Here is an 18,239-nt window from a genome sequence, read left to right as displayed (position 1 = left end):
GCTGCCGATACTAGTGTAGACCATTCAGAGCCATGGATTTTGGTACTGGGACCCACCTTAGTTGCATCACTGACTGCAGTTGCTTAGTTATGATCCACTTTATGAAAGATCTCTATAATAGAGATGTTCTGTTATCTTGAAAGGGAGGAAGGCTTCATCCCAAAGCTTCTCCAATCACAGTTAATCCCTGGGTTGCATGGAAGTTGAGCCAGGATTGCCATTGCTAAGCAATGCAACTGTAAAGTGCATTGTCACATGATTGCATCCCTTAGTGATCACAGTCCTGATGGCCATTGTAACCCCAAGAAGTGTTGGTTGTTAAGTAGGAAGTGGCAGAAGTCCTAGGTAAGGAACATAGGAATGAGGGAGGCCAGGGGAGGCACTGGAAGGGCTGGTAAAGGCCGCATGTGAGTTGGGGGAAGTCAGGGCAGTGCTTGGGAGGCCTGATGCAGGCTGCACATAAGCACAGGAAAGCCAAAGGATGGGTGCTGCCATGAGGTGCAAAAGCAGGCAGGCCAGGGAGACTTAACAGAGTGATTTGCAACTTGCCCTGCTGACTTCAACGTTGACTTTGCTTATGGGAAGCTGAGGGGAAAGGTCACACATGGCAATCACCTGACCACAAGACACTGCAATTGTTGTTAAGTGCAAGCCAGTTGTTAAGCACTCAAATAGCAAATCACAGAACTGTGAGGTTGCAGCAAACTGACCAGAACTCTAAGGACTGGTCCTAAGTATCATTCATTCAGCACCATTGCAATTTTGGTTGCTCAGCATGTGATTGGTAAGCGAGAACTACCTGCATAAGAATCTGGTATTACAGCCACTGCTGGGAAAGACTGCAGCCTAGGACATAGTCAGAAACTCACCACTGTAAGAAATAAGGCTGCTTTGACAAAAGAATCTAACTTTTGTCTGTATAAAAAAAGGTGCATAATCCTATTAATTTAATGGTCCTTTTTCTGTCCATGGATGAATAACACATTCATACTTGGATCTTCTGCACAAGTGAGGTTTTTGCACAAAGTCTGTGCTTTTGCATCACATTACATTCATGTAATCATGTATTTATCCTGCATTTCAGACAAATACTGCCTCCATCATTTCAACAGAAAACCAGCTCAATCTTCTATGAACAGCGATTTGCCTTGCATGGAGGGACTCTGTGATTCTTCCACCGCTGATGAGAATTTAAGTAAGCCTAGGAATTATTTTGCACCCAGTGACTCAGCTTAGCTATAGAATATGTGAAATAATAAAGAGCTGTTTCCAGAAATATATGATGCACAATCCTCTGTGAAATCACAATGCCCTTGCTTATTAAATGGATAATCTCTCAAGTCAAAGGTAAATGTTGACTTACAGGACAGGTCAAAGGAGTCAAAATGGCAGCTACAACCTTGTGGTTGAAACTCCACCCCAAAAGAGTGGGACTTCAATCACATGGCTCTGATCTTGAGGTGTTTTTTTTAATCACTTCCCTAAGGACACTTCTACAAGGATCTTGGGAATTTGCATCTTAAAGGACTCCTCTATACAGGATCTTAGGATTCTGGCACAGATCCCTTCTCCAGCCCACAAAACTGAGGCAGAATACAGCTTCAATTTATTTTGAAAGCATCAGTTTTCAATCTAGTGCAAATTTTCAACTTATGCCTTCCCAGGAATTGAGGATGTTAGCCATTGGAATGGCTTCTCAAACAGAGCCCTGCTCCCAAGCCAGGCGATAGAGCGAGTCGGCCACAGAGACCATCCTGTCTCGATATTCCAGTTCCATGTGATTTCCAGATGGGATATCTCGGACACCATACATAAGGCCCCAGCAGCAAGCCGCGATGACCCCTGTGGAGTCACTGTCTCCTGGAGGATAAGAGCACATACAGAAAAAAAAGAATATGAGTGGCTGCGATGACTCCCCAGATGCCTCTCCAGATGGTAGTTTGGAGAAAGATGAGCCAGCAGCCAAGAGCTATGAGCCAACAGTGGAAAGGCTGAGCACAGGGGAGCAACTGGATGAGCAACTGGATGAGCTAGAGACAGGAGAGACACAGCTGCAGCTGGGAAGCCCAAAGACTTCAAGTGTAGAGGGCATCCAGCTGCACTTGGTTGGTGGAGATGAAGAAGAACTATCTTCTCTTCCAGATCCAAGAGCACGTAGGGCTGAGAGGAGGCAGGCACAAAGAAGGTCAGCCAGATTACTTATGAGGAGGCAGCTTCGCCCCTCTTGATGAGCAGCACCAGGAAGCAGTTATTCAGCTCAGTAAGGGGAGTGAAATGATGCTCAGAATTGCCCTGTGGATTTGCCTTTGCCTTGGGGACTTGCCTTTTCCTGTGGACTTGCCTTGTCTTGTGGATTTGCCTTTGCCTTAGAGATTTGCTTTTTGCCTAATGGACTGGACTTGCCTTTGCCTTGAGGATTAGGGTTGGCTTCGTGAGAGTAGCCTGTGGGACTCATTGAGATTGAGCTGGTGCTGGCACAAGGGAATACTAATTCAGGCTTGGAAGCCTTAATAAAGACTCCTAACATCTGTGATATGCGTGTGAGCACAGTGTCAGCTAGTTCTAGAATTAAGCATTATACAAGGGAGATTGTCACTCACCACCATGGAACATGGACCGTCCGCAGAGCTGCTCCCAGCTGCTCCCAGCGCCCAGGAGGGCATCGTAGGCAATCATGGGGGCATCGTGACCACTCCGCCCAGCCCACCCATCCAGGCTGAAGGTTTTGTAGATGACATCCCGCTCAGCAGGACCGTAGGCAGCAGGAAATCGAACTGGGCCCCGACCATCACTGAGACCCCGTTCTGAGAGGTACCTAAATGTGGGATGTTTTAGTTACATTTGTGTATTCTAGTTATATGGCTATCCAGCTCACAAATAGGGATTCTGGGAGGATGGCATAGGGCTAAAAAACAAAGTAAACAAAAGGAAAACCCCTAGCACCACATAGAATGAACAGTAAACATAATCCAATCCTCCCAAAAGTGCTTTTTCAAAAGGCAACCAGACAATATTTTGCTTCTCATCCAAGAAGCTTCTTGGATGAGAAATGAAACATCTTCAAGGAAAAAATGAAGTCCACTTGCCTTTTGAAAAAGCACTTTTGGACAACCATGACCTGGATAACTGAGAATCTCCATAGACATTATCAAATCATTCCCAGGTAGACTCTTTTAACCTCTGGAAAGGTTAACAGGTTCAGAGACATCTGGATTTGGGGGGAGGAATATGCTGTTCCATAGAGAAGGTGTTGTTGGGACAGAGAAGGCACAGTCCCTGGGTCCCATTTAATGACTTTGTTTCCTAGAAGGACACATACTCACCTTGCTGGATCTCATGGGGCAGAGACAACTGCAGGCAGGGTTTGTAATTGGTAATCAGCACTTTGAATTGTACTTGAAAGCTTATAGGAAGCTAGTGAAGCTTGTGGTGATGTATGGGCTTACTATAATGCATTGGTAACTTCCCAGCCATCACAGTCTGGTCTAATAGTTGCTCCTAGATGATCTTATTTATTTATATCCTACCTTTATTAGTTTTATAAATAACTCACAGCAGTGAACACACAATATTTCACCTGCTTGGCTCAGGGTAAAGACGTTAATGTGTTATTATTAGCATACTCATCAATGTTGACCCTTTGCTGGTAGATAACCTTACCCAGCAGCTACAAGCTGATGTTAAATAGGAGCAGAAGGAACATAAGAATCCTGAGAAACCTTGCAAATCAGGAAACTAGACAAGATTTCTCCCTCCCTGCGCACCAGGTGGAATAGCCCCAGAGGATTCCCCAAATTGGGAAAGTAGATCCTGAAAAAAATTGTTATTCAAATTGAATCTCTCTCTCTCTCTATCATCTACTCTATTTCTATTTCTATCTCTATCATATCTATCTATCTATCTATCTATCTATCTATCTATCTATCTATGTATCATCTATCACATTTCTGAACCGCCTATTTCCACTTCTATTGTTTCCAGCTTTAATCAAGAGCCCTGCGTTCCTTCTTCCCTCTCTTATCCCAACTACTTACCATTCCCACTTCTCTTGGAAATAGGTCCAAGCTGCTATATTGGCTTCAGTCTCAACCCCAGTAGCCTGGACATACTCCAGGGCAAGGGGCAAAGTCTTCAGCAACCCAGATCCCCAGAGCTCAAGGGGCCGCCCCTGGACAGCATAAGCAGTGAAGAGGGCTGAAGCCAGAGATCCCAGATAGCCTACACGGAGGAAGTAGAGAAAGGATGTGTCTTTCAGGACTCTATAGTCCCTCCCCCCCTTTTTTTCCTTCTCAGTTTTTCTATAAATTAAATTTGACTCAATTACTGAAATTTACCCCAAGCCTCCAAAGGTAAGGCCTGTATAACAACTTTATTCAGTCAATGACCAGCCAAACATGCAACACAAAAGTAAAACCAAATGGGTGAGATAAAGTGTGAACATAACAAGAGTCTCTATAATAAAAGGGTAACATAAGTTACTATGACTGATTATGTGCTATCAAATTGTTTTCTACTTCTAGTGACCACATAGATAAGAGCATGTTGGCTTTGACAATGGGTGTGTTGTGATGTTTCACCAAAATTCCCAGCACCAAAACATTACGGAGAGAAAAGGAAACAGACAATATAGCTTAGCTCATCCCCAAAGGATTTTTATAGGACAAGAAATTTCATAGAAACTATATACTACGCTTCTATGCTGGTATGTTAGTGCAAGTGTACATCTAAAATATTACAATGTATGAAGTAAACTATATATTGCCTAAAACAAGAAAACTAAGGCATAATAAAGCTGAATTGATAATTCTGGTCTGTGACTGTAACAAAAACTAATTGATTGAAAGCTGAATTGATGAATAAAAGAGAAGCACTTATTCCTGAGACCAATTATGCCTTATTTTCATTGCGGCAACACAGAGTTTGGCTACTGCACAAGAGAAGAAGGGTTTTGAATCTTTAAAAGATGATTCACATAGAAATTGTCTGGTCTTCCTAGGATTTTACATATTAGGAGCAGGTTCAAACAGAATTTTTCCAGTAAAAATTCTGGAGAAAGTGGTTTAGCCGTATTTATTTTAGAAATCCCGTTCAGATTACATCAAGGAAGATATGATAGGGAAAATATACATATATTCCGGCGTATAAGACAACTTTCTAAACACTTAAAATCTTCGCAAAAGTCGGGGGTCATCTTATACGCCGGAAAAATATTTACTCAGCAAGTTTTCTCTCCCCCCCCCCTCTTCTCACACTCAAAAAGAGTCCTAGGGTTATTATTAAAACCAGCCGATCAACTAAAGATATCTCTTTCCAGCCTCTATACTGGGAGTACGATAGGCATTATCTGGCTGTCGTGACAGTAAGATTTCCTGGAGGTTTAATCCCCATTCTATAATGCTACATTGCAAACCATCTCTTCTCTTCTTCCCTCCCTTTTGCATCCCAATTCCTTGCCCATCCCTCCAGAACTGCGGATTGGTAGTGGCCATCCCCTGATTAATTCATTCAAAGGAAGTAGAAAGGGATGGCCCATGTAATGGGGAAGGGGGGGAAAGAGTTGTAGGGTGGTTTTTTTTATATAATGAAAACAAACCTAAGCATCTGTGTCCATTCGAGGCACTTCTCAGTGCTTCTTCATGCAGGCTTTTCAGCGTTTACCTCTCACTGCCGGTGAGAGTAGCTTGGGGGAGGCGGAGCTTATGGGTCTGGAAGGGGAGGGATGTCAGCTAAATTCCTCTCGGATTTATGAAGCAGGAATGGAGTGGGGACAGAAAACAGCTACACAATCCTTTCGCCTGTCGACTTCCACCGAGCTTATGCAAGCAGTTTCCCCCCCTCCCCGCCTAAATAAACTTGCATGATGATTTGTGGTGTTATTTATGACAGATCTTGGCTGGTCAATCTGGCTCCCATCTATAAGTACTGTAGTGCACTGAGTTTTAATAACAAATTAAAAGGAAAGCATTTACTCCCCCCCCCATTATCTGAAAAGGGGGCAACTTATCACATTTGTGGAAATGCAAGTTTTCGAAGGGCGAATGCCTTTCTTACTTGGTTTATTAACTGCTTCCTTTCCTTCTTCCCTAAACATTCTGGCTGTCTCCAATTTCATTCTTGGTAGTGTTGCTTTAAAAAACTGCTGAGAAGTCCTTTTGCAGGCAGGGCAATTTTCATCAAGGTGTGTGTGCGATTGACAAGGCAGAGCCTTTGACAAACAGGCAGGCTTTCTGCTCACTCGGCTCAGGGAGGCTGTGGAGGATTCGCAGGGTGGAAGACTGATAGGAGGAGATCCCTGTGCGCAGCCTGCTTGCTCCAAGCCAAAGCTTGCTACTGGGGGGGGGGGCAATGGAAGGGACCCGGGGAGTCACACGCATGCCTACACGTGCACGCACACACCCTGAGCTACTCATTTGGACTTACAGGTGGCCAATGAGAACTCAGAAACTGTGCTCCCTTTCCCCCTCCCTCATGGAAGAGGGGTAGTCTTATACGGCGAGTATAGCCCAAACTCTATATTTTAACTGGAAAAGTTGGGGGTCGTCTTATACGCCCAGTCGTCTTATATGCCGGAATATACGGTATATTGTACAGTAATTGTGATGTCATCAATCTAATAACAATCACTCATGCTTAGCAACCCCAAATCTCAGAAAACTCCAACAACACATCAAAAAAGCCAATTTTACTGCTTCAGACTCTATCACTTCATCCTGCGGCATGGAAAGAAGCCTGCTCAACCTGTGTCACTACTGCAGGCCCAGTCCCAGGACAATTTTTCTATATTGTAGAAAAGCTGTCCAGCATAAACATAATGTTTTTTTCCCATTCCTTAAGCCCTGAGATCAGTCAGTCATACAATAATGACTCCATATGTCCCTTTACCTGTGGGATGGTGATGCGTCATTCTTCCACTTTCTATGCTGACTTGGATCAAAGTGTTGAGATCAGAGGGGTGAGGATACCTGGAAGAGAGATTAGTTGGGAATCAGGATGATCTTGTGTTGACCTTTGATCATTCTGTTATTCCTGCTTTGCACTTATTTTCTTCTCCATCATGTATTACCTAAGCCCAATGCACATGGATCTCATAGCTGCACCACAACCGGTTGCATTAGGATTGAAGGGAATGTGATATCCATCTGGCTCTCCTGGACATAACTGAGATGTTCCTAGAAGCAGGTGGAGGAAAAAAATAGCACATTGAAATGTTTACTGGCCAAATGACATTGGATTTTTAGTTAGACATCCTTTGTCCTGGACATCGTATTTGTTTACAGAACAAAACAATAAGATTGTGATCTAAAATAGAAGATTTGTGTACAGCTAAAGAAACTTCACTATTTTTGTAACTGTTTTTTTTCCTTCCTGAAACAGAAAGTAAACAACATACAGCAAAATCATTTTTCTTCTTTGATTATAGACACTAATCAGATTCATTGATTATTGGAAGTCTCTTACAGCTTTTTGCATAATTTCTTTTTTAAAAATGAATGTGTGATTTACGGTTTGGATCAGGGATCCCCAACCTAGAGGGCATGGACCAGTGTTGGGCCATGGCCTGCCAGGAACCGGGCTGCACAAGCGAGCGAAGCCCCATCCGCACATGCAAGGGATCCAGGCAGTGCAAAAGCCATGCCCCCCCCCCCAAAATGCAGAAAAACTGTCCTCATGGAACTGGTCCCTTGGAAGCCATTGGTTTGGATGATTAGACAGAATAGATTGTAGATATAAGAGTAATATGATGTAACTTTAGAGAGAAAGGATAAAATATATTTTTACTTATTATTGTGAAAAATATCAGAAGCCACTTTATATTTCTTTTTTGTTTCTTTTCTATTTGTTTCTGTTCTTGTCCTTTTTGCTTTTGCTTTTTTCTTTTGTGCTTTGCATTGGCTTGGGTTAGTTTTATCATTGTTTAAATGTTTTAATGAAAATTGTATACAAAAGTGAACAAACATATAAGTATCAATCATAACATGGCTGTTATAAATTGTGGCTCTGACTCTGAGTGAGGATAAAGGAAGTCTACAGTTTAATTATAGTTTCTATTGTACATTTGCTGTGTAACCTTAGGCTGTCACTCACTCTCACTGTCACACAGTGTTTCTCAACCTTGACAATTTTAAGGCATGTGGACTTCAACTCCCAGAATTCCACAGCCAGGATTGCTGGCTGTGGAATTCTGGGAGTTGAAGTCCACATGCCTTAAAATTGTCAAGGTTGAGAAACACTGCAAGTTAAAGGAATTTAGAGCTAACCTTGGGAAAGGAATGGGCAAGCTATTAAGGGAAGAAAGGAGGAATGAACTTTTAAGGCAGAAAAGAAGAGGAAAGTGTGAGAAATTCAAAATAAACCCAGCTTAATTTTGTTTCGTACAAGATCATGTAGAAAACAATTTCTCAACCTTGGCAACTTTAAGATATCTGGACTTCAATTCCCAGAATTAACTAGCCAGACATGTGGTTGAATTCTGGGAGTTGCCAAGGCTGAAAAACACTGGTGTTTTTTGAAACTCTACTAGGTGTCAAGGTTCTGTTATTTTAATTAAAAAGCATCCCTGGAATCTTGAACATGCCTTTTTAAAAATTAAACTAACTCAAAGAGCTGCTAGTCTTGTAACTTTGGTGCAACACAATGTATAGTGGCATTTACAGTGTGAAGATAGTAACCGTGGTCTGCTTGTCAGGATTGAACTTTCCAAGTGAATCCAGCTTTCCCCGTTGCCTGCTGGAAGGTGGCTGGGAAAGTCACAAATGGCAATCCTATGATCCCTGGGATGCTGCAACCATTGTAATACATGCCAGTTGCCAAGAAATTAACACAAGTTATCATGTGACTGTTAGGGTGCTGTGACAGTCGTAAGTGTGAGGACCAGTCTTAAGTCACTCTTTTTGGTGACCTTGTAACTTTGAATGGTCATTAAATATGCAGTGTGTGTGTGTGTGTGTGTGTGTGTGTGTGTGTGTTACCCAGAATACTGGTGGGCCCAGGTTTTCTCCCCTCCATATCTTTCATAGCCTCTACGTAGCATCTTGCCAGCTCCTGGAACAAGGGCTCTCCAGTCTTCCCTATGCAAAAAAAGATGGGAAACACAAGAGAACAATTTTTATTTTTAAATGTGAGACTAGAATCTACTTTGTTCTTGTCCTTCTGCTCTGCCCAGGGCTTCTGTTGATGCAGTTTATCACCAATAGAAGTTTATTCAAAACTCCTATATGCAGAGATCCCTTTTCCTATAATATTTCTTTTGTGGGCAAGACTGATGGTAGAAGTAAATCTTGTAGGGCAACCACATTTTTACTGCATCCAGTTGGGAAAGGTTATTGAGGAAAATGTTTGGGTCATTATTGCTAAGGATACGAGCCTTCGTACCTTGACATCATGTTGAATCACCCACCTCAAGGGAGTAAGGACCCCAAAATGATGTGAGCCACCCAGAGATGCAAATGTAAGATAGGCAGCTATACAAAATTGAACAAAGAACTAAAAAAAATGAACTCGTACTATAATCCCAAAATCTTAAACTCAGAAAGTTTGTAGCTTAATTGCAAGCCAATATCCTAGGAATGTCTAATTAGATCCTATGACCCAGATACTCCAATTCATTTGAGATAAGTTACTGTTCCTATTGATTTCATGTCCATTTTGACTAATTGGCCACAGTACAGGAGTAGTTTGTCACTATTATCTTCTAACGTCTAGTCATCTAGCTTAGTAGTCCCCAACCTTTGCGGCTTGGCCAGGCTGGGGAGGTTGGGAAGAGGGGAACCAGGCTGTGCAACTGGTGGGCTGGTAGTCCTGTGTGCCCAGCGTGAGCAGCACAAGCAGCAGACTGGATTGCACGTTCATGCACACACAGCTCGACTGCAAGTTAAATTGTGGGCACGCATGTATGTGCACCAGTCAGCTGCTTGTGCAAATTATGCTCTGTGCATGCCTGTGCACCGAGCCACAGCCCAGTTGCAAATAGGCCACAGCCCAGTAGTGGGTCACAGCCCGGGGGTTGAGGACCCCTGATCTAGGTCACTGTTTCTCAACTTCAGCAACTTTAGGAAAGATGGACTTCAACTCTCAGAATTCCCTTGCTGGCTAGGGAATTCTGGGAATTGAAGTCCACCCATGTCAAAGTAGCTGAGGTTAAGAAACACTAACCTAAGCTACCGCCATGGTATTTCCTGCTATTTGCCTAGCTGAGTACTAACCAGTTTGGACCCTACTTAGTTTTTTCAGTGGCGGGCAAGTGTTGTCATTGGCTGCTATTGGAAATTAAAATGATGACCTGTTTCCCAGTGCAGGTTAAAAAGCTGGAACTGTTACTATTGGATAAGTCCAGCAGGGCCCTCTAAAATAGGAGACAGATGCACCTTGGAGCATTTTACCAAGAGTGCTTAATAAATTGTATAAACCACCAACTCCTATAAAGCACCACGTGAGAGAAGTATTATTTTGGGGTGAACCAAAATTTGCAAAAGAAGACTACAAGGCTTCCCATCACTTCCAACTACTCACCTGTGGCCAAGGCCTCAGCAGTCGCCAGGTGCAGCACGGTGTCATCACTGACTGGCCAATCAGGGAGGGCTACACGGATCTTGCCAAGTCCCCCCATTTCCTGGAGCTCTTGGTGGATCTGGGGCCCCGAAGTACAGTATTCCCAGCGCTGGTTGCAATATCCAAGGGCATCACCAGCTCCAGAAAGCACCATGGCTGCACGATAGGCTTCTTGGGAAGGAATGTGGTAGCTATAGAGGGATGGTGGAAAGAAATATTACTCAAGGCAAGCACCCACGTGCACACATTGTAAAACTTTCCCTTGCATGTGTTGCAAAATATCAAAACATATTAAAAATATTCTTCTGAAATCTGCAACTTGTACTAATTCACTAGGGTCTATTTGCATATTAAGTTACATATCAGATCCTGTTTCCCCAACTAAACTGGTCAGTCCTTCAGAAAGTGCACATTTAGTGGAATTAGTATTTTGAACCCAGCATGAAAGAAGACTGCATAAGGGTTAAACTGAAATTCGCATGCACAAAATAAAAAGTATAATTTACATGAAAAGAAGTCTGTGTTACAATCTCCGTGGCCGCTTCACCTGTCTGTCATTTTATTAGCAGTCACAGATCAGAGTAATAAAAATGGAAAAGTCACTATGCAAGTGAAAGTGTGCTATTTCTCTGAGGAGTTCAGGTAGTTCTTGACATACAACCACAATTGGGACCAGAATTTCTGCTGCTACACAAGGCAGTTGTTAAATGAATTGCGTCCAATTTTACATTTATTTTTTACCATGGTTCGGTGAATCACTGCTGTTGTTACGTGAATCACATGACTGTTAAGTGAATCCAGCTTCCCCCATTGACTTGCTTGCGAGAAGCTGGCTTGGAAGATCACAAATAGTGATCACATGACCCCAGGGATGCTGCAACCATTGTGAATACATATTAATTGCCAAAAATCCAAATTTTGATCACGTAATTGTAGGAATGCTGTGAAAGTTGTAATTGCAAAGGCTGGTTGTAAGTCATTTTTTTCACTGCCACTGCAACTTTGAACACTTGCTAAACCAAACATGTCAAACTCGCGACGTCACGTGACATCGCGCAATGTATCTGAGCTTTTTTCCCATTGCCGGCAATGGGGTGGGTGCGGCTCCAGTATGATGAAACCGGCCCATGGGCTGGCAGTTTGACACCCCTGCGCTAAACAAATGGTTCTAAGTCAGGGGTCTTCAAACTTGGCCCTTTTATGATTTGTGGACTTCAACTTGCAGAATTCCTCAGCCAGGCACACTGGCTGAGGAATTCTGGGAGTTGAAGTCAACAAGTCATAAAAGGGCCAAGTTTGAAGACCCCTGCTCTAAGTCAAGGGCTACCTGTAGTAACTTTCCAGGAAGAATCTAATTAGCTAATGTTATGGTCAATCTCTGAAAGCTGCATAAAAACACCCTCTAAATCAAGCTCTTGCAACAGCAAAACCACATTGTGATACTTCTGCCCAAGGGGTGCACCCATCAAACAATCAGCAGGCAAACTCAGTTTAAGGGAGACTTTAGACTAGAGTAAATGTGAAATCTGGGAAGTCTTCAACTGCGAGCCTATGGAGGCTTACACAAGAGAAAGCCAACTGAACAGCGTGGGTTCAAAAGGAGCTCCATTCGACTGATGTACAGCCCCGCTTTCAAAGGCTTAATCTGGCTATTATTGAGATGCCGCTGTATTACATCTATTACGGTAGCAAGCTCCCTAAGCAAGAAAGCTACTGCAACCCGCCGGAAAAAGCTACAGTATTTGAAGCTAGGGGTATTGCTGCGGTCTGAGAGCTGCGATATTAGCCATTAGCGAATTCTCACGCCCTTTCTCCTAATAATGCATCCAAAAGAAACGCGTTGCAAAAAAAAAAAAAAGAGGTAAGGAAACGGAAGCAGAGGAACCAGGTGAGAATGTAAAAAAAGAAGGATCGGCGGACGACGTGCTCTTAAAGCAACTACCCTCCGGATTACTAAGCAAGCCACGGGAATCAAGAAGATTTGCACGTTTATTGATTATTGATAGGCGAAGTAGAGGGGGTGCGAGAAACCGCTTACGAGCCTTCCATGGCTGCGGAGAAGGGAGGGGAACGACGGCTCCGTCTTCGTCCGTCCGACTTTGAAAAAAGCCACTCGCCAGTCCAATGGGAGGACTTTAAAACGAAAGACTCTGCAAATCCGCTCCCCCCCCCCGCCCGCAACCGTGTTGGGCCTGTCCGTTCCTCCACCCCCATCTCCTCCCTCTGGGAGCGATGGGAGATACGAAGTGGCCGTGCCTTGCTGAGATTGGAATGGAATGGAATAGAATAGCAGTGTTGGAAGGGATCTTGGAGGTCATCTAGTCCAACCCCCTGTTCAGGCAGGAAATCTTTTCAGACAAATGGTTGTCCAGTCTCTTCTTAAAAACTTCCAATGTTGGAGCATTCACAACTGACTCTAACCCTAACCATTTTGGTTGGTTGAATTTTAAAGGATATTCCCTGATCCCAGTTCACTCTATTCTTAACAGAGGTCCACTGGAAACAATACAGGCCATAATGTGTTGTTTTGTTTTAGGGTTGCATGTTGCCCAAACCCAGCCATTGTGATTTGCAATCCATAATTTATGGTTTAGCATATTATGCAACCCAACCAGTTCTGACTTATAGAATATAGTATTCGGTCACAGAAATAATTGGCTGGTTCCAAAATCCACCCATTTAGCCAGCTTGTTTAACAATGGTTTATTAAACCAGTCAAAATGGCATATTTCACTCAATGCTCCAACTCAAAAAGTTGCAGACTACATTTGGGCAAAGCGTGTTGACTTGTCTGAACTTTCAGTAAACACTGTTAAGATTTATAGCAGTGGTTCTCAACCTTTTTAATGCCGCGACCCCCAACCGGTCGTAAGTCGAGGATTACTCAACCGGTCGTAAATCGAGGACTACTCAACTGGTGCAGCACCGTTTGCAGAATGGGACTTTTGGCGGGCTCAGCAGGGCACAGACAGCCAGGACAATTCCTATTGGCTTTTGAAAGCCAATAGAATTAGACTCTATTCAAGAGAGTCTGTTCTATTGGCTTTCAAAAGCCAATAGAATAAAAGGGAGTAGCACAGCTAAGGAAAAGGGGAAAAAATGGCGGACTGCGTTGTTTGACGACCCCCGTGAAATGGTCGTTCGACCCCAAATGGGGTCCCGACCCACAGGTTGAGAACCACTGATTTATAGTAAGGGGGTTGGGTACAATTTTGTAGGCAGTCTCTTCTGCCTCAGCATATAATTGTTTTTCAGTCTTTAATGCCAGTATTGTTCATAATCTGTTGTCTCTAGTGTAGAATCTTAAAATTGTTTGTTTCCCATCCTAAAAATTCTGCCCTGATATTTGAGGTATAATAAGAAAAAAGGTTTGCTCTCAGACAGGTGATTTACCTTTTGCCATTGAGCACTGCAGTGTTTCTCCATTTGATGCATTCTAAATGCTTTGGTCTGCAATTGCTGTATTGGACCAGCTAGTACCACAATAAAAAGTTGTAGACCCAAACATCTGAGATACAGCCTCAGTATAATACAGTGGTCTTCAAACTTAGCCCTTTTATGACTTGTGGACTTCAACAGAATTCCTCAGCCAGGCATGGGCAGCGGATCTGTATAGCGACCATGCCTGGGAGCTGTCTGACGCTGGGTTGTTCCTGAACGCGTTGCGCTTCCGCTTTGAAGACACTTCCCGGGTTCAGCGCACTGAGGCGGAGTTGCTGGTGTTGAGGTAGCTTGGCTGGTGTGCAACCGATTATGTCCGTGACTTTCGTAGGGTCATGGGGCGGCTGCGCTCCTGGCCTGAAAGCCTACTTGTCCACCATTTCCAGGGGGTCTGGACTGAGAGTTGCGCCAGGCTTGTATGTTCCAGGGGGTTCCCAACCGCCTCCAGGAGTGGTTCCGGGTGGTCATAGACCTGGACACCGGTCTACAGGAGTTCTGGGGGAAGGGAGAGGATCCGGTCATACCAAGAAGGTTGGTGGAGAAGTACAGAAGGAGGGAAGAAGGGGCTCGCCCACAGGTCTGGATTCCTCCGCCCCTTCCGCCAGGGTGCCTTTTTGCTGTTTCCAGTGTAACCAGCCGGGCCACAGAGCAGCGGACTGTCCAGCCCCGAGCCCACAGGTTCCTTCCTTGACCCCTGGGAAGCCCACTCCTAGTGCCAACAGAATGCTCGATAGGTCAAGGGCGGCGCAGCAGCCGGAGGCAGTCACACCCCAACGGTTGGTCCCGGTGGAGGAGGAGGTAACAGCAGCGATGAGATACTGTCTGGCAGCTGACGACAGCGAGGATGACGTAGCCAATGATCCTATGATAAGTGAGCCCATAATGCCCTTCGTTCTGCCTGTTACACTGACCAACCTGCAGACAGGGCAACGGAGAGGCTACCAAGCCCTCATTGATTCAGGGTGCACCCAGTGCTTGATAAGCAAGGGGGTGGCAGCGGAGAGTGGGATCAGAGTACAGCGGCTAGCCCACCCTATCCAGTTCGAGCAAGTGGATGGGTCTCTGTTGGGAGGGGCACCAGCTATTCTCATAATGGAACCCGTCCGGCTGGACATGGGTACTCATTGAGAGGTCCTGCGATTCATAGTCGTCCCATCCATGACTGAGGCAGTGATTTTGGGCTTGGCCTGGCTGGACAAGTGGGGCCCTACGATATGGTGGGAAGGGGGCTATTGGAGGGTGCATATCGAGGTGGGTCCCCAGGCCCCTAACTAGGACTCTGAGGAAAAGGGGGCTGAGTGCAAAGAAAAGGAGGCGGAGTTGATGGAATCCAGGGAGGAAGCCCCCTTCCTGGCAGTGTACAGTGATCTGACTAAGGTCTTCAGTGAGCAGGAGTGCAACATTCTGCCACCCCATTGCGCCATTGATTACGTGATTGATATCCTACTGGGGGCCAAATTGCCCAAGCCCCAAATGTACACCATAACGCCCAGGGAGTTGGAGGAGCTACGACGTTATATTGACCAGAACATGGCCCAGGGTTCATCCAACCAGCTCGGTCACTGTTTAAGGAGAAAAGGGATGGTTCCCTTCGGCTCTGTGTGGACTGCCGTAGGATTAATGCGGTTTCTGTGGAGCACCTATACCCACTCCCGTTGATGAAAGACCTCCTGGCCCACCTGGGTACAGGGTGTGTGTTCACGAAGTTGGACCTGCGGGAGGCCTACTACAGAGTCCGCATAAAGAGCAGTGATGAGTGGAAGACAGCTTTTAACTGCCCGCTCAGCAGCTATCAATTCTGTGTAATGCCTTTTGGCCTGCAGGGGGCCCCCACGGTATTTATGCAACTTATCAACCAGGTGTTGCACAAACACTTATACTGCGGGGTCCTTGTGTATTTGGACGATATCCTCATATATACGACCACCTTGGAGGAACACGTCCACCTGGTCAGGCAGGTACTGAAGAAACTGTTGGACGCCCACCTCTTTGTGAAACTCTCCAAATGTGAGTTTCACCGGGCCCAGCTGGACTACTTGGGCTACAGGATATCAGGGGATGGCGTGGAGATGGACCCACACAAGGTGAGAGCAGTGGTGGAGTGGCAGGCACCCCGCACTCATCGCCAGTTTTCTGGGCTTCGCCAATTTTTACAGGCAGTTTATCCCCTCTTTTGCTGCGGTAGTCCTTCCCCTGACTGACTTGCTGTGCACAAAGCACACCGTGAGTAAGCCACATCCCAGACAGCCGCTGGAATGGTCTATGGCCTGTCAGAAACCGTTCGAGGACCTGAAGCCCTGTTTGCCAAGGAACCAGTCCTACTCCACCCGGATCCTGAAAGCCCCTTCGTAGTCCAGGCCAGTGCCAGGGACTTAGCTGTGGGGTCTGTGCTATTACAACGGAACGGCCAAGGGTTGTTGCACCCTGTGTGTACACGTCGCGGAGGTTTTCAGCCGCTGAGAGGGCGTGGGCAATTTGGGAGAAAGAAGCCTTTGTGGTGCGATGGGCTCTCTCGACATGGAGGCATCTGCTGGAGGGGGCAACCAAGCCGTTCGAGATGTGGACAGACCACAAGAACCTCGAGGTTCTACAGACACCAAGACACCTGTCGCCCAAGCACGTCCAGTGGGCCCAATACTTCCATCGATTCCAGTTCCCCCTGAAGTATGTACCGGGGGAAAGAACCTCTTGGCCAATGCGTTGTCCTGCAGGCCCCAGTACCATAGCAGCTGAGAGGATCATGCCTCTCTACCAACAGGGCGTGGCCCGAGCGGTTCCTCACCAGTTGGCAGGTGATCTGAACCAAGAGCTACAAACGGCCGTCCAGCGCAATCCCTGGTTGAGGGACCACCCAGGCCTCCTGACACAGAGGGACGGTTGGCCTGGAAAGGCAACAAAATGTACATCCCAGAGCTCCTGAGGCGTGTGGTTCTCAAGCGGTGTGACGACGCCAAGCAGGCGGGCCATTTCAGCTTCCTAAAAACATTACACCTCGTGTGGCATCAATTCTGGTGGCCTCGGGTTAAAGTGGTCGTAGAGACCTATGTGAAACGATGCCACGACTGTGCCACTGCCAAGCTCCGTACTGGAAAGCCTTTGGGCCTATTACAGACAGTAGCAGATCCAACCCGGCCATGGGAGGATATCACCATGGACTTTATTGTAGAATTACCAGAGAACTGAGGGTACACCATTATCTGAACTGTGATTGACCTGTTTTCCAAACAGGCCCATTTTATTCCATGCAAGCGGCTACCATCAGCCCAGCGATTGGTCAGGTTTTTCATAGTCCATATTTACCGTCCCCATGGAGTCCCCCGGCGTATTATATCGGATTGGGGGGGATGCAGTTTACTGCATGATTCTGGCGGGATTTCGTTAGTACATAGGGTCATCCCAGGGTCTTAGCTCAGCATACCACCCCAGCACCAACAGAGTGGCTGAGCAAGCGAATGCCATGGTGAGCGTTACCTACGATGTTACGTCTCATACCAGCAAACAGACTGGGTAGACCTGAGTTTGTCGGCAGCTAGCAGAGGACAGCTGACACAAACATTGTGAGACCGTTTTTAAAAAGCATGGCGATGCACATTCTGAATCCTAGTTGGGACTCCAATCTGGATTTCTGTATAGCTGATGATTTATTAGCTATTGAAATCCTGTCACAGAACTATAATGCCCGCAGTTTCCCTTTAATGGAATGGAGACAGGTAGTTACCGTATATGCCGGCGTATAAGACGACTTCCGGAAGCGCTAAACTTGGCGCCAAAGACAGCTTATATGCCGAGTCGTCTTATACGCCGGAAATACTGGTAGTTTCCGGTGTATAAGACAACGTTCTAGGAATGCGGCTTGGCGACAAAGACGGGGGTCATCTTATACGCCGGGTCGCCTAATACGCCGGCATATACGGTAAATGGCTTTGAATCCTATCTAAGTGTGAGTCTGGTATAAAAATAGTTAGGGCAAGGGTTATTGGGAAACAGCATTAGAACATTTTGTGGGAATCTCTTTGGCAAGCTCCGGAAGGTTTGCTCCAAGTTGTTTCAAATGCTTTCAACATTTGATCTAGTAAGTTCAGGACACTGGAATAGCCAAGGCACTGGGGTCTGGGGGAGGTGGAAATAAATGTTCTGAATCATCCTCAGACTTTGTTGAATGCTATGGAGCATTCCGGAATTAATGCTGCATGTTAAGACTAGAGATCTACTTAATTATAACATTAATTATAACAATCCATTAGCCAAAC

The 18,239-nt window shown here is 45.4% G+C and overlaps 1 protein-coding gene across 1 annotated transcript; it reads right to left on the bottom strand.

The window, feature by feature from the left end:
• Positions 1-1,589: 1,589 nt before the first annotated feature.
• Positions 1,590-12,728, bottom strand: LOC120304568 (protein ADP-ribosylarginine hydrolase-like). The gene is made up of 8 exons (XM_039335326.1): positions 12,587-12,728; positions 10,510-10,739; positions 8,970-9,068; positions 7,064-7,169; positions 6,883-6,962; positions 4,035-4,218; positions 2,601-2,815; positions 1,590-1,860 (listed from the first exon to the last, which is right to left on the bottom strand). The coding sequence occupies exons 1-8, from the start codon at positions 12,595-12,597 to the stop codon at positions 1,697-1,699; spliced, it is 1,089 nt and encodes a 362-aa protein (XP_039191260.1). The 5' UTR covers positions 12,598-12,728; the 3' UTR covers positions 1,590-1,696.
• Positions 12,729-18,239: the final 5,511 nt, after the last annotated feature.

The sequence above is a fragment of the Crotalus tigris genome, unplaced genomic scaffold, assembly GCF_016545835.1.
Source record: "Crotalus tigris isolate CLP2741 ecotype Arizona unplaced genomic scaffold, ASM1654583v1 scf7180000017639.5415321, whole genome shotgun sequence".
NCBI lineage: Eukaryota > Metazoa > Chordata > Lepidosauria > Squamata > Viperidae > Crotalus > Crotalus tigris.
The sequence above is the reverse complement of the archived record's forward strand: the minus strand, read 5'-3'. Positions and strand labels throughout refer to the sequence as shown.

Excerpts from the sequence above, each read along its gene's own strand:
- LOC120304568 (XM_039335326.1), bottom strand. Across the intron at positions 9,069-10,509 it reads TGCTGAGGCCTTGGCCACAG|GGAAGACTGGAGAGCCCTTG; the intron begins GTGAGTAGTTGG and ends TTTTTTGCATAG. Across the intron at positions 6,963-7,063 it reads TCCATGTGCATTGGGCTTAG|GTATCCTCACCCCTCTGATC; the intron begins GTAATACATGAT and ends TCTCTCTTCCAG.